Source organism: Vulpes vulpes, chromosome 12 (assembly GCF_048418805.1).
Source record: "Vulpes vulpes isolate BD-2025 chromosome 12, VulVul3, whole genome shotgun sequence".
NCBI classification, from domain to species: Eukaryota; Metazoa; Chordata; class Mammalia; order Carnivora; family Canidae; genus Vulpes; species Vulpes vulpes.
In genome coordinates this window covers 144,020,747-144,036,974 of record NC_132791.1, presented here as the reverse complement: position 1 = coordinate 144,036,974, position 16,228 = coordinate 144,020,747, and the positions used below count along the sequence as shown (strand labels likewise).

The 16,228-nt window shown below is 45.7% G+C and overlaps 1 protein-coding gene across 4 annotated transcripts in view; it reads right to left on the bottom strand.

The window, feature by feature from the left end:
- Nucleotides 1–661: 661 nt before the first annotated feature.
- Nucleotides 662–16,228, bottom strand: part of DHRS7B (dehydrogenase/reductase 7B) — a 56,598-nt gene continuing 41,031 nt past the window's right edge. For all 4 annotated transcript variants that reach the window (XM_026005654.2, XM_072730578.1, XM_072730580.1 and 1 more), the window contains 5 exons: nt 12,100–12,209; nt 8,445–8,661; nt 7,758–7,850; nt 3,568–3,720; nt 662–1,932 (listed from right to left, as the gene is read on the bottom strand). In XM_026005654.2, coding sequence (XP_025861439.1) covers nt 1,727–1,932; nt 3,568–3,720; nt 7,758–7,850; nt 8,445–8,661; nt 12,100–12,209 — 779 coding nt within the window. In that variant the 3' untranslated portion in view covers nt 662–1,726. The remainder of the gene's footprint in view (nt 1,933–3,567; nt 3,721–7,757; nt 7,851–8,444; nt 8,662–12,099; nt 12,210–16,228) is intronic.

The window sequence follows — 16,228 nt, the reverse complement described above, 5'->3', positions numbered from 1 at the left end:
GTCTAGGCTGAGACCCTTTGTGTCTGCTCCAAGCTCTGCATGTCAACCCACACCAGAGTCATGGCTTGGTGGCTCCCAGCTGCTACGATGGCCCCCAGAGCAAGAACTGCAACAGTGAAGTTGGTGCCGTCTCTTGAGGACCGACTGTATGGCTGCTAAACATATGTTTAGAGGGCCGCAGGTCACAGGGGTCTCCAGCTGCTGCCCATTTTGTTTAGCAGGGTGAGGACAGCCCCTGGATACGGGCCCTGCTGAAAGTGCCAATCAGTAAATGTCCACGGAGACATGTTCTGTCGTTCCCATTTAAAGGAATAGCTTCCCCTGTTGCTGCCTTTTCCTGAGGACCTGCTATGCACTTGGCAATCATTCAATCTCAGAGTAGGCTTTAGAGGGGCTGCTACTGCTGTCCCAGGTCCAGCTCTTCCCTGCCTCTAACAACCCTGATGTGAACAGTAAGATCTTTCTCTTCCATGTTAGGAGGGAGGGAGACAGTTTATGTGGAAAATGAAAAGCCAACCAGTATATCCATATCCATATTTCAACCATGGGCCCTGGAATGTTCAGGCACTTTTGAGAGCTAGGGAAGATCACCAGGTCTAATGCCCCACTCCTCATCCTTCTGTGCCCAGGAAACTCGAAAGCCTCAAACACTAAGCATAGGTTGGCTTTGGTCATTTTTATTTCAGGGATTGCTGTTTAAAATACAAGCTCCATAGGGCCAGGGTTAGGATATAGTACAAGATGCCAGTAGGATGTGCCAGGACATTTTTATTCCAAGTCTGGGAAGCCATGTAATATACCCACAATTTCCACTTTCAGCCTAGATAATAGGAAAAGTTTCATCCTAAACTTCAGATATGAAGTTGACTTACTCACTGAACCTCAACCATGTATTTTTAATAAAGCAAAGGTGGAAGCAGGAGTCCTTTCTGGCTATGTTCCAATGGGCATGGCTAACAAATGACTGCTCTCACTGGGGGTCCGCTGCTGCTCTAGAATCCCTCTCCACCTGACTGGGCTTCTGGGTCTGGTTTCCTAGAGGATATTGGGACCGTGTGGGGTTTTCTTCTCCCTTTTGGCTGCTGTGTCCTCTGTAAATTCATCTTCTGCTTGGAGTGGGGTCTGGTCTACAGGACTCCAGCTGAGAGTTCACAGGGAAACCAGGGAATTCCTTTTAGTTACTAAAGCATCACTTGGGTTACGTGGAAAGATAGAACACATAGGAGCCCATTTGTTGTGTTGGATGATGGACTGCAGGATCCTGAAAATGGATATGAGTGACAGCTTCTTATGATGACGGCCTTTTCCCTTGAGTACTGCAGGTGACTCTGCCAAAACCATTAGGTGTGTGGTCCAGATAAGTCAAATATGAGAACCAGGTCAGGTGACATTAGGAAGTCTTCTGTCTTTAAGACTGAAACACTTTCTAGGAGCTGGCTAAGGCTGGAATTCAAAGGCATGGTGCTTTCAGCCCTTAAGGACTACAATTCTTACCATTCATTCATTTCAGATTCTTGGTTTAAACCTAGCTCCACACTTGTTCCTTATGGTTTACCCCTCACCCCTGAGAAGGCTATTGCCTTTTCTGTTTCTCATTCTATCAGCAGGGATCTTTAGAAGTGTGTGTTCCATCTTTCCCACCTGTATCTCAACAAATGCAGCTGTCCCCTGTCAAGCAGCTGCATTCAGGCAAGTGCTGCCCCCCAATCCCAGCTCAGATGCACTACTAGCAGTTCTTGGATTTCCGCTCCTTTCTGGCCCTGGAGGCCATGAGGCTGAAGAAGAGCCCAGGAGCCAGAGTTCGCAGATAAATGGCCAAAGAAGGCAACAGGTCAGCCAGGATCACATCTTTCTTTTTCTTCCCCACAGCAGCCAGAACATCTCGGGCCACCTCCACAGGGCTTCGGCCCTGAGCCGTGGTCTTGTCCATAACTAAAATAAACAAACAAAAAAAGAAATACATGAACTAGAAGCAGAAGTCCCTCTCTCAAGGACTTGAGCTGACATGGAGCAATGTCAGCTGGATTTGCACAATTTCCCACCATGAAGCTCTTCCTGCTATCTGTTGGGAGGCAGGTGGTATGCCACCATCCCTGACTATTCTGTACTCCAAAGACATGAGGAAGCCATTGGCTCCGTGCATGTGAGCAGGGAAAGGGGGGACGTGGGTGAGACGTGGTAATGACGTAAACAGGGGTCCCCCACAATGCTTAGGATCTGGTGGCCCACGACAAAGGACAAAGGCCAGCCCAGATGCGGTCCCAAAGGGTGAGCCCTTCACACATACCAATTCCAGACCTTGGTAATTGTCTATTGGAACAAACAATGAAGGATGGTGTGGCACTGAACTTGTTTCGCGTAGCTTGGCCTGAGGTCTGCCAGATGGGGGATGGGAGAAGACTATGACCCCCGACTGCAGCAAGAGTGAAGTGACACAGGATTTGATGTCACAGGTCCCCACATCATGTGTTAACTGGATAAGGACCAGGAAGAAAGCCTTGGTTTGTTTGAGGTGTTACATACAGCTGCGGGGAGTTTAGGAGATATTAGGCTGGTTAAGACCAACCGCCGTTCCTTCTTTTCTGGTAATCTGACAATTTTGCCGACAATGTAGAACCAGCTGGCAGGTGGAGAGGAGAGGCCACTAGCACAGGCCATTTGAAACCATCAGTATGCTGTCCAAACTGCAGGAGCTTCCTCACCAAAATCGGTTCTCATTGTGTTTTTGTTAACACAGAATAGGAGGTTTCTGATTATTGCCTATTTTAAAATGCCACAAAGAGAATTTTTTTAAAAAAGATTCTTCTGGGTATAAATAAGTATGAACTTCTCTGGCTCTAGGCTACTGTATGAGTGAGCTTGCTGAGTGAGCAACTATCCAAGGCACACGCACTCATGGTTCAAGGCTTCCTGGGGTGGAGCAGAAGGCCTGCAGGTGCCCAATGAACACCACAGCACAGGCCCAGGAGGGCACATCCAGGGAGGCAGGACATGGCAAGCCACTTTTCAAGAGGTGGGGTCATGCAAGCAGGGGAAGGTAGTGCCAGTTCCCACAGCAATGTCACGCACAGGTCAGCTGACCTGGAGCCAGGCTCCGGCCCACTAGTGCTGACTCTGACTCAGCTCGCCATGTCATTGGCTGAAGCAAGGAGACTGAGCCTGGCACACCTGACCGCATGCCAGAAGACTGTGCACTTCTGCTTTGAGCGCTCTGAAATCAGTCATTTCTCAAACACACGGGTGGGGAATCTTTTGGGTCAAGCAACCCATACTTTCCATGAAGTTAATCCACTTTAATTTTACTTTAATTTGGAAGCTTGGCCTCAGGACTCCAAGTCCTGGACCCTGTTCCCACAGCTGCAGTGGTGACACTCAGGCTAAGAACGGCTTGTAGTAAATGACCACCATGCAACAGTATGTATAACCAACACTCACACATCACGGTTTTTAGTTTTAAAAATTACGTTCCAAATGAAACTGACCAAAGAATCATCAGATAAGAGAAGCACATCTCACTGTGGCCAAACAACAGCTTGTCACGGAAGGAAAGACAAACCAGGGCCTCACCTCCGTATGTGGACCCGTCCGCAGTGACGGCATTTAGAGAGAGGTTGGTGTGGATGTAGCCAGGGCTGATAACGGTCACCTCAATCTCGTACTGCTCCATTTCGGCACGAAGACAGTCAAAGAATGCCTGGGTTGCATGTTTGGAGGCTGCATCTGCAAAAGTTCGTGGCCAGACAATGCAAGTGAGGGAGAGGGCCTGGGACAAGCCCACATATTCATTCCCTTTCATTTAAAAATTGATAATACAATTTAAGTTACAGTATCATGGCAATGTTCATTTCCTGATTTAGAGAAGTGCACTGTATCCTTGTTCTTAGGAAATACCCTGAACTGTATAGGAGTAAAGGAGTGTTGTATCTCCAACCTTCTTTCAAGTGGCTCAGGAAAAAAAAATTATAAATTATATATTAAAAATTTTATATATACACATAGGTACATACATACACACAGCACACATAGACTAGGATAAAGCAAATATGGTCAAATGTTAACAACTGGGGAATCTGTATGAAGGAGACAAGGGAGTTTTTTGTACAGTTCCTGCAACTTTTCTTTAAATCTGAAATATTTTTTTTTTAAAGATGTATTTATTTATCCTAGAGAGAGAGAGAGAGCCAGAGAGCACACATGTGCATGAGTAGGGGGACAGGCAAAGAGAGAAGGAGAGAATCTCAAGCAGACTCTGTGCTAAGAATGGAGCCCAATGCAGGACCTGACCTCACAATCCATGAGATCACAACCTGAGCTAAAATCATAAGTCAGTCACTCAACTGACTGAGCTACCCAGGCACCTCGGAATCTGAAATTATTCCAACGTTAAGAGTTAAAAACAAAAAACAAAAAACAAAAACAAAAACACAATTTAGTGCCTAGTGGGTAAAACATTCACACAGGACAGGATATGAAGTAAAAAGTGAAAGTCTTTTCTGGCTTCCAGCTCCATTCTCCAGAAGGTAACCTATGCTAATGGTTTCTTAGGATGTACTTTTTATATATCCATGTATATATATGTGATTTTACACTTACTGTTTTTTTCTACAGAAATGAGCTCATAGTGTTTATATTTTTCCTGCAAGTAGCTTTCTTCAACTAGTGACACAGACAAAAAGTCTCTGTGCTGGCCATGCAGGTCCGTCATGCTCCCCATGGGTCATGAGACCACTGAACGGACCCCATCAATAGAACTTCATAGGTTGTTTCCAGGTTTTGTCACTGAAACGGTGCTACCAGTGAGCATCCCTGCATGCATGGGAATGTGTGTATAAAATCCATACTCATTTTATTATGTATTTTGTTTGACAAACTTCCATGAAGTGGCTATTCATCTGTTTTTATTTTATTTTATTTATTTATTTATTTATTCATTCATTCATTCATTCATTCATTCATTCATTCATTCATGAGAGACACAGAGAGAGGCAGAGACATAGGCAGAGGGAGAAGCAGTCTCCCTGCAGGGAGCCCGATGCAGGATGTGATCCCAGAACCCTAGGATTATGACCTGAGCCAAAGACAGATGCCCAACCACTGAGCCCTGGGGGCCTGCTTCTCCCTCTGCCTATGTTTCTGCCCTTCTCTCTGTCTCTCATGAATAAATAAATAAAATCTTAAAAAAAAAAAAAAAAGGAGCTATCGAGCTTGTTCCAACTTGGTAGAAATAGAGCCACAGCTACTCTTCAGTCACAGCTCCACAACATGGGGAAAGGTGCTCTGAGTGGGGACACTGTGACCCGACAATGACATTCTTGGAAAACACACAGCATCTCCACTGAAAGTCAGTTTCCTCCAATTCAGAGTTCTAAATGTTTTGGTCTTAGTAAAGGGGCATTCATCAGCCAAAAAAACAGGAAGAGAAGAAGCAAGGAAACGTCCCAGCAAGTCACAGTGTTGGAACTCACTGCAGAACCTTTCTGAGGCCAGCAACTTTGGTTTGGGCCAAGTTTCTGGGGGCTGGATGAGTAGTTTGAGGGTAGGCAGGTGGACAGAGATTCTGCTATCAGCTGTGGTCTGCTAGCAGCTATCAGCTGCTATCGGGTACAGCCCAGGACCAAGGACTGAGAAGAATCATCCTACTCCCCAAAATAGAACGCTGCACCATGATGACTGGTCTCCCAGTCTCATGCCGTAGGTCAGCAGCCAAGCTGTGCTGACACCCTCACCACAGCTGTCAACAGTAAGCCCCTATATCCGCAGGGCACGGGGTTCAACACACCACCCAGATCATCTTGCTGGGTCCTCACAACAGCAGTGGGAGGCAGGTAGAGCTGCTCTCCCATTTTGTAGATGAGAAGACTGCTGTTCACCAGGATTAATCCACGTGCTCAGGCGCACTGCCACATTCTGTCTGGTTTTTATAAAGTGTCCAGACCAACTATGTGTGACCTACTGCAGGCACAGGCCCAAGTGGAGAAGAAAATTCACTGAGACTAAATCAAAGTAAAGTTTGGAAGTAACTTAGTAGAGAGCACACCGCAGAGCCTTTACTCTGATGTACCTGTCATTAGCATTGTACCTCACTTGCTTTATCATTTGTGATTATATTTATTCCTGTTACAGCTGCCTTCAGTGGCTGTCCTGCACTGCTGGGAGCCGAAACAATGCTGGCAAACAGGAAAGTACCAACCATAGAAACAAACAGAGATAGAGAGCTTCACAATTCACAAAGGACTCTCCATCTCCAGACGTCTTCTTTTATCTTAAACACAGTTTGGTGGAGCGTGTATAAGAACTGTCAGTCTCTTCACCAGCCAGGAAATGGGGGGTCAGAGAAGCTAAATTACTTGCCCAAGAACATGCAAAAGGCAGAGCAGGGGGTCATATCTTGAGAGAAAGAGGATGTCTTTGTGACAGTTCCAGTTCAGAGAGCTGGCTACACCATGTCATCCAGCTGGGTGTCTGCTACTCTCTTCGCCAAGTGCTGACCCAACTCTGCTCTCTCTTCTATCCCTGCCAAGTCTGCAGCTGAGTGAGGCTGAGGCCAGCACTGGGAGGTGGTGAGAGTAGATGAGGCTGCTACATGTCACAATTGCAGGGGGTGGAGCAGAGAAAGGAGTTACTGGGGAACTTTGTGAAATCACCTTTAAAGTCTTTTCTTTTCTTTTTTTTTTTTTTAAGATTTTATTCATTTATTCATGAGAGACACACAGAGAGAGAGGCAGAGACATAGGCAGAGGGAGGAGAAGCAGGCTCCCTGCAGGGAGCCCGATGTGGGACTCCATCCCGGATCCCAGGATTGCTACCTGAACTGAAGGCAGACACTCAAACGCTGAGCCATCCAGGCGTCCCACCTTTAAAATCTTTTAACAGAACAAGACCAGGCTTCTTTGGTTGCTGGTACAACATGATGGCAGACAGATGAGTGAAATGGTATCTCAAACATCTGAAACATCTGACGCAGTCACTCGTACACAGAGGTGAGAGTGTGAACTGGAAGTCAATTTAGCAGTTTTATTTTTTTGGTCCCATTTACTATTTCCACTTTTTGGAAACCCTCCCATGAGTGCCCAAAGATGTAAGTATTTAAGGATATTCTAAATAGCACATCATTGCTACTGGTCAAGAACTGAAGGGAAAATAATCCTCATGTGCCCAGGGAAATGGCTAAATAACTCATATCACATCTGTTCAATGAATTACTATGTACTCACTTAAAAGGATCATGTAACCTGCATATGTTGATGTGGAAAGCTGTGTTGTCCAGTGGAATAAGCAAGCCATGGAACAGTACATAAAATGCGATCCCATGTTTGTATGTTTGATCACATGATAGAAGTTTGGAGGTGTAGGCTGCAGAGCAATGCAGTGGTAGTGCCTGTGTCCACAGTGAAAACCAATAATGAGACATTAGCTGCCACACACACTGGCACTGCACTTAATGGTGCTCAGACTACCTCCATCTTCCAGCGGCCCTCCAAAGCTGGGACTGCCCTTATCTCCCTTTTGCAGATGAAGACTGGGGTACAGAGCACAAGGAGGACATTTGCACAAGGTCACGAGGAAGGGGTAAGGAGTAGAGCTGGGATTTGAACCCAGGCATTCTGCTCAGGAGAACACATTCTGATCAAGTCCCTTCATATTCTGTGTTAAGTATTTATCTAATGTCTGAATTCTGTATACTAAATGTGCTATTTTTATAATCATGAGAAAACAATAAGGAAAAGCACTTGGGGGAGGGAGAAGGGAGTACTCACATGCAGATCGAAAAGGAATGCTGATCTTGCCCTGGATGCTGCTGATCACAACAATGTGGCCTTGTCGCCTTTTGATCATGGAGGGTAGGAGTGCTAAAGAAAGAGAGCAGAGGCTTTATTGGAGGATTTTTCTTCTGGTCACTGCAAGCTATGCTGAGAGGAGGTGACCTTGCTTATTACAAGCAGTCAGAGCCAGGGAGGTAAGTGGGAGAAGCTTCTCAGTGGGGCGTACCATGCCTGGTTAGAACTCTCAGGCCTCCTGCACCCAGCAGACTGCCAGCAGGAGGGAGGAGGCAGAGAGGGAGGTAGGCAGAAGCCTACCCACTAGGAACAGTCAGGTTGGTCCCCTTTTCTAGGGAGAGCCTCTCCCCTTGAGTGGTATCTGTGCCTGGGCACAAAAATAGCCCCGTTTTGTATGGGTTTCCAAACACCACTGAAAGGAAATGGAGGCATTGCTGTAAAAATAAAGCTGTCACTGAGGAGAAAATCTTGATTTAAGGCTACAAAGCAGATAAAGAAAATGCAAATGAAAGCCTGGAGAAAACAAACACCCAAGCTGTAATGACAACACCTATTCCAAGGTAAAATAGATGGAGACAGACAACATCTACCTAAAAATGAATCAAATAAAGTAAAAAGAATGCCAACATATAGTGCTCTTTTTTTCTTTTAATTCAGGACTGTTACCTTTTGTTAGAGCAACTGGGCCAAAGTAGTTTGTCTCCATGACTTTCTTATCCACATCCGTGGTGGTGTCCACAATGGCGCCTCTGTAGCTGATGCCGGCATTGTTGATGAGCACATCCACATAGCCAAAGCACTGCAGGATCTCAGCTGTTGCTGCTATGATGGCCCCAGGGTCTGCGAGGTCAAAGGTCACCATGTAAGGCTTGTGTGTCTGCACCTGGTCAAATTTGACAGAAACCAAATGCACCTTCAGAGTGACAGGCATGTGAACCACATGTCCCCTGCTTTTCAGAGTGCCAGGAGTGGCCTCCTGGGCATGACATGACACAGGCTCTAGCATTGCTCTTCCAAAGAAATGTGGCCCCAAGGATCCTGCCTACAGTGCTCACAACCTGACCTGGACAACTTTTCCCCTGAATTGAAAATGACTACTAGAGCCAGACTCCCCTTGCTGCCTTATGCCAGAACTGTGCTGTATGTTGTAATTACATTAAATAGTACCCTTACTGAGAGGTGCTATCCTTCTCAGGTTGTCACTTTTGTTCATGAAACATTTTTTACGTATCTCCTACGTGCCAGGCACTGGGGACAGAGCAGAAAGCAAGACAAAATACAGTTCTTCTCTTCCAGAAGCATACTGTTTAGTGAGGAAGACAAATTCCATAACTGTAAAGGATATCATGAAGAAGTAGAAGATGCTAGAGAAATGAATAACTGAGCAATCTAACATATAGGGCTTCCCAATGGAAGTGAGTTTAACAAGAGATCCAAAGGAGGAATGGGGATATGAAATCAGAGAAGATGGCAAGATGGCAGAGTAGGAAGTGCCAGGAATCTGCCCTTTTTTTTTTTTTTTTTTAATCTGCCTTTCTATCTGGATGATATACTGGCAGAAACTCTCCAAAGTGACAATTTTGGAACTCTAGAGTCTACCTGAATGCATGCAGCTTCCAGGGCAATGCTTGGCTGGAAAATTATAGATAATTGTGGTCAGTTCTAGTCATCACCTTGGTGGTAGCTTTCTACCTCCCAGTCCTGCATCCTTGTGGCAGGCAGCTGAGGGAAGGCAACCAACGTTTCTGGTACAGCTTGGGGGAGCCAAGGTAGACAATAAGGATCTTGTCTTCTAAAAATCAGGGTTCTGTTCTGATGGATCACTGAGGGGTGGCATGGAGGCAAGATGCATTATTTTAACCACCACTGGCTAAAATGGGTTCCAATAGATTCGAAGGAGTTACACCTGTTGTTCTGATATTCAAAAATATAAATAAATCCCCAGGAAATATACCTGAGGAAGCCCCACATGATGGACTTACTAGACAAAGATTTTTAAAACAAATATCTTACAAGATCCTCAAAGTTCTAAAGGAAGACATGGATGAAGGCAAGAAATTGATGTATAAACAAAGTGAATATTGTTAAAGAAATGCCATCAAAGGAACAAATTATAAAAAAATTCTGGAGCTCAAAAGTACAATGACTGTAATAGAAAATATACAAGTTCAAAAGCACATTTGAGCAAGCAGAAGAGTGAATCAGTGGAACTGAAGAGAGGATGGCTGAAATTACTGAGTCTGAGAACAAGAAAAAAAATGAAGATAAGTAAACAGAGCCTAAAAGATCTGTGGGATACCATCAAGTGGACCAATAGACACACTGTGGGAATCTGACAAGAAGAACAGAGATAGGGGAAGAAAGAATATCTTGGGCAGCCCTGGTGGTGCAGTGGCTTAGCACTGCCTGCAGCCAGGGGTGTGATCCTGGAGACCCAGGATCGAGTCCCACGTCAGGCTCCCTGCATGGAGCCTGCTTCTCCCTCTGTCTCTCTTTCTCTCTCTCTCTCTCTGTCTCTATGAATAAATAAATAAAATATTTTTTTTAAAAAAATCATAAGAGGGATCCCTGGGTGGCGCAGCGGTTTGGCGCCTGCCTTTGGCCCGGGGCGCGATCCTGGAGACCCGGGATCAAATCCCACATTGGGCTCCCTGCATGGAGCCTGCTTCTCCCTCTGCCTGTGTCTCTGCCTCTCTCTCTCTCTCTCTCTCTGTGTCTCTCATGAATAAATAAACAAAAATCTAAAAAAAAAAAAAAAAAAAAGACAATCTACTGAATGAGAAAAAATATTTGCAAATCATAGACCTGATAAAGGATTACTATCCAGAATATATAGAGAACTAAACTCAACAACAAAACCAAACAACCTGATTTAAAAGGACAGAAAAGGGACTGGAAAAGACATTTCTCCAAAGACATATAGTCAGTAAGAACATGAAGAGATGCTTGACATCATTTGTAATTAGGGTAATGCAATCAAAACCACAATGAGATACCACTGTATATCTCCTGGATGGTTACAATTAAAAAACAAACAAAAGAACAAGTGTTGGCAAGGATGTGGAGAAAGCAAAACCTTTGTGTGTTGCTAGTGGGAATGTAAAATGGTACAGCTGTTGCAGAAAATAGTTGACAGTTCTTCAAAATGTTATACACAAGACCCAGCTGTTTCACTTTTAGGTATATATTCACAAAAATTAAAAGCAAGGACTCAAACAGATAATGTGTATAGTTATGTTCACTGTACCATTATTCACAATAGTACATCTACACGTACACATGTACATCTAGTGTACATCAACAAATTAATAAACAAAATGTTGCATATATGTACACTGGAATATTACTCTGCCATAAAATGGAATAAAATTTTGATACATGCTACAATAATGGATGAACCCTGAAGACCTAATGCTCAATGAAATAGCCAGACACAGGGGGATTTCAAAACTTACTGCAAAGCTACAGCAATTCATGGACTGGAATGGCTGTAGTCCTGGGTGGCTCAGCGGTTTCGCGCCTACCTTTGGCCCAGGGCGCCATCCTGGAGTCCCGGGATCGAGTCCCGCATCAGGCTCCCGGAATGGAGCCTGCTTCTCCCTCTGCCTGTGTCTCTGCCTCTCTCTATATATATGTCTATCATAAATAAATAAAAATAAATCTTTAAAAAAAATAGCCAGACACAAAAGACAAATATATTTTCTACTTATATAAGGTATCTAGAATCAGCAAATACATAGAAAGTAGAATAGAGGTTTCCAGGCACTGGGGAGAGGGAAGGGAGAGTGAATTATTAATAGGTACAGAATTTTATGGGAGATGATAAAAAGGTTTTAATATAGAAAGTAGTGATAGTTACACACATTCTGAATGCGTTTAATGCCACTGAATTGTATACCTACAAGTGGTTAAAATGATTAATACTGTGATATGTATATTTTACTTATATGTATATCTTTATATGCACATAAGTACTATGTTATGTACACTTTTCCACAACTAAAATTTTAGAATTCATGGTCAACCTCCTCCCATTTCCCCACCATAGAAAGATGAATATGTATTAGCCAGGTAAAGAGGGAGTGGAAGCATTCACGGAGGGAACTGCCTAAACTCAGTGACTCAGTGCCACTAAGTGGCAGAGGTAAGATCTGAACCTTGTGACCATCCCCTATCCTCAGGCAACGGAGATCTGCTGCCTCTGCTGGCACAAAGTGACCATGTGAATGCCCCATATGTGCAGGACTGGCCACTATCTCCTTGGACACATGCAGATGATGGACTGTGCCTCTGGCCCACAGAAAAACACCCCTGGGCTCACCTTGGTGGCTGGAGAAGCTGTAAGTTCTTTGGTGAGCTCTTCCAGGGCCTTCCGGTTTCGGCCACAAAGCACCAGCTTAGCACCCGCAGTATAGAAGACTCTGGCACATTCTATAGAAAAGAGAAAAAAATCTTGACAGCTGAAGAAATTCAATGCCTTTCTTCCCCAGTGCAGGTCAGACCAAATTCATTTGATGTTTCAGAGTATGAATTTGTTTCTTTGTGCACTGTGCACGTGTGTATTTGCCCTTGCTGTGGACCAGGTGTGGAGCTAGGAGACAAGCCTCCAGTGATAAATGAGCCCTGTTGTAGCCCTAGGAGAGTCCACATCAGTGGTATGGCAGACGCCAAGGCAAGAGGAAGTCTGGGACTGCTGGACAGGTTTATTAGGTACCACACTCAGCTTTTCCACAATGATCTTTAGCTCTGAACAATGCTGGGAGCATTACCCCCTTTTTCACAGCTGAGGAAGTCAGAAAGGTCAAGCTATGTGCTCAATGATCGGGCAGCACCGGCTACTGTGAGGCTGGGGTCTGCCGAGGCCTGCGTTCTGGCACAATCCAGGCTGTTTGCCAAGGTGCTGCAATGCAACAGGTACAGATCTACAAGGGTAGGTGAGTGCTTACATGGTCTGTACAAGCACAGGGGACACAGGGCTCTGTTGAGAAGGGATTGGGGGCTCCAAGGAGCTGTTTCTCTGGAAAGGGCTCGAGGCTAAGGGAGCGGAGTTTACAAAACGCCTGAGGGGCCATGGACAGATACATCTGGGACACAAAGTGGAGAGTCTTGTAGCCTTGCTAGGCTGGGAAATGACAAACAAGTTTGAAGAGTTGAAGCGTACGGAGTGCCCACAATGGTGAAAGATCAGGGTTTTTTTTGTTTTTGTTTTTTATTTTTTGAAAGATCAGTTTAAAAGGCTGGGGATGGTAGAGAAGGAAGGGGACTGGTGGAGATCAGGCTCTGGTGAACCCACTCCAACTAAAGGGCATCAACTGGAGACCAGGGTAGCTCTACCACTCAGTGTTCTTTTGGTGGCAATAAAAGAGACACAATTCACACTGGGGCAAAAAAAAAAAAAAAAAAAAAAGAGATTTATCAGGAGGATGCCAGAATTAAAAGCGCTAAGTGGCTAAGACTTGGAGGGACAGGCATGGTGGCTGCCCAGGGCCGCTGGCAGCAGGAACCAGGGTCTCAGCGCTGGCATTGCCTTTTCTCCACTTCATCTCCCTGACCTGGCTTCCCCCAAGATGAGAACAGGGCTGCGGGCAGCTCTGAGTCACATCAACACAGCTCCCCTGCCAGACAGGAGAGGGGTCACTTAGGCAAGCTCTGCTGTCAGAATCCCAGGGTGTGACTGTGACCTGCCATTGTGGGGTGGCATCTCGAGGACTAGCCCAGCAAGGGTCACAGGCAAATCCCATGAGGCCCAGGGGGAAGGGCAAGGAGGGGAGACCTCCAGAACTGGGACTTAACCTGTGGGGGAGAGGGTAGAGGAGGATCTCTTGCTTCTTGCTTGCTCTGAGCCCAGACATGGCCTAACTAAATGTTCACTGCCCTGAAAACATACAGCTTGTGAAAAGCAGTGCAGCCCAGCGGTCAAGGGAATGGACTCAAGCTAGATCTCCTACACCCAATGTCGACCTCGGTCACTTCCTGGTTCTATGATCTTGGGTAAGTTATAACCTCTGTGCTTCTCATTTTCCTCTTTTATAGAATACAGGTAGAAATAGCACTGGGACTGAATGAGTAAAAGTAGATATAATACAGTAGAGAAAAAGCACTATAGAAAAAAGTACCATAGAAGTGTTCATTGTTTTCATATTTCTAAGCTGCCTTTTTAAAATGTTCTAAAAACTGTTGGAGAAAACTAAAACCCAAGGGTTAAAAGAGGCACTGCCTGTCCACACCTGAGGGTTGGTCTCCCTCAAACACCCACAGGCAGATTTGCACAGACCCCTTTGGCCCCTAGCCAACCAAACAGCCAGTACTCCACCCGCTGTGTCCTGGACTGAATCTTACAGGCTCAAGCAGTCATGTGTGGTCTAGTACCCAGGCTCAGAGAAAGGACAGGCCTGCCCTGGGAGCTGTGCAGCAAGTGGTTGAGGGATTAAGCCTATCACTTCCTGGCTGGGAGGGGAAGACATTGTAGGGTCCAGTCAGGATGTGCTGGCCTGGCAGCCTTTCCCCCACAAAAGTGCCAAAAGCTAGAAGGGTTCAAAACAGGAGGGGAAAATAAACTCCAGCATCCTTCAGGAAAGCAGAGAAGAAGTTCTTTGATGTCTGCCCTGTCTCATGGTGAGAAGCCCTCTCTGTGCCCTCTACAGCTCCTCCTTTAGCTCCTCTTACAGCTTTCACTTAGCATTCCCAGACCGGCACCTCCTGGCATGTATCCAGATGGAGTTTTCTGGAAGGGCTAAGGAGACTAAATCAAGACATTTTCAGGTGTCCTGTATCACCTTCTTTGAAGATTTGGTTGGTGTGTTCAGTGGCTCATCCTGACACAGAGCACAAACCCAGACAGAGCTGTAGCCCCTGCTCTGCTTGTCCCTGGATGGTCCAGTAGAGGTCCCAGCCCCTGCCCAGTCTGCCTTGCTGTACTTCCTCAGCAGAGCAGCTCATGCCTTACAGGGATGGGGGTGGTGCCTGCACTCAAAGCCAGACACCGGCATTCCTGAGGCTACAACTGCTCATGTGGTTTACTAAATCATTCCCAAAGAGGAGGAATCTCAGGCACTGTTGGCCTCCTCAACCCATTTCATCCTGACCTGATACAATGGACATTTTGTGAGGTGTCACCAGAGTGCAGAGACGCAAAACCCAAGGTGGGGAGAGGCACACTAGCCTCTAAACGGCTTCTGGAAAATAGTCACGTACATTCTGCTTAAGCTTTACTTCCTAGCACAGCCAAAAAAGGGAGGAAATTGAAGTCTGTGTAGGGAGTGACAGAAATGAAAACAACAGATTGCAAGGATTCCATTTTCATTTCTTGAAAAAGCTGACACAGGGAGGCAAGGGTCAAGGGAAAAAGGAAAACAGTCCCAAAGTACCATTTATCTAGCTAGGTCTGCCAGACGATTCTCCAGGGCTGTCGGCATCCTGGCTTGTTAAATCAAGAGAGTTATTCACGCCCTCAGGGCTTATGCTGGCTAAAGTGGGTATCCAGAACATTCTGTTCCTTTAGTCAATGGTCTTACTGTTTTACAAGGATAAGCCCATGTAGCTTAAATATACAAAATAAGAGACAAAACAGGAGAAATACAGAAAGCTATCTGAAGACTTATCACATAATCCAGGCTTTCACAGCCGCTGACATGGCAGGCAGAGCAGAGCCTGGGCAACTCACACTCTTCTGCGGAAAGCTGAGGTGCAACAGCGCCTCCTCAGCGGTCACCCACAGAGGCATTTGCACTTGAGACGGCTAGTTAAGAATCTGTTCCTATTATATCTGGCCAAAGGGGAAAGAGATCCAGTCTCAGATGTTAAACAGGGAGCATATAAGCAGAGTGATTTGGAATCAGGAAATGGCGGACCTAATATATGACATAAATACACACACACACACACACACACACAAACAGGTTTTGTTTTTCTTTCAATTGTATTTTCTATTCCCCGCACAATCTTGGTTTCCAGAAGAGGAAATGTAGAATGACGAGGACAGTGTCTTTCTCCAATATTCACGTATTGAAGCCCCTGCAAGTCACCATCTCCGCCAGCTCTCAAATACTCTTCAAGGACTTAAAAAAAAAAAAAAGCTTCTCTCTGAGATCAAGAGAAGTGGCTGCTGACTACCCTATATATAGTAGCTGAGTAAGGTCAGAGGACTGACCATGGCAAAGCTGGAGGCAGCTGTCCCCATGCAGGTCTGGGTATCGAATGACAGGCCCAGGGTTCACCCCCGGAGCCCTCACCTAAAACATAAGAGTGGCGTATAAATGAATCTGTGCTACGTAAAGCCTCCCCAGGCTTCCCTTAGCCAACTGCAAGCAGACAAGGCCTCGTCTGTTCTTTAAGATCTTGTGACACCCAAGTGCTTTCCAGCCCTGCATGACCGTGTTGCTCCCTGCCCTGGGCTTGTCTGCTATGCCCTCCTTGCTGGACCATGCTTCTCCTTTCCCTGACCATCTCCC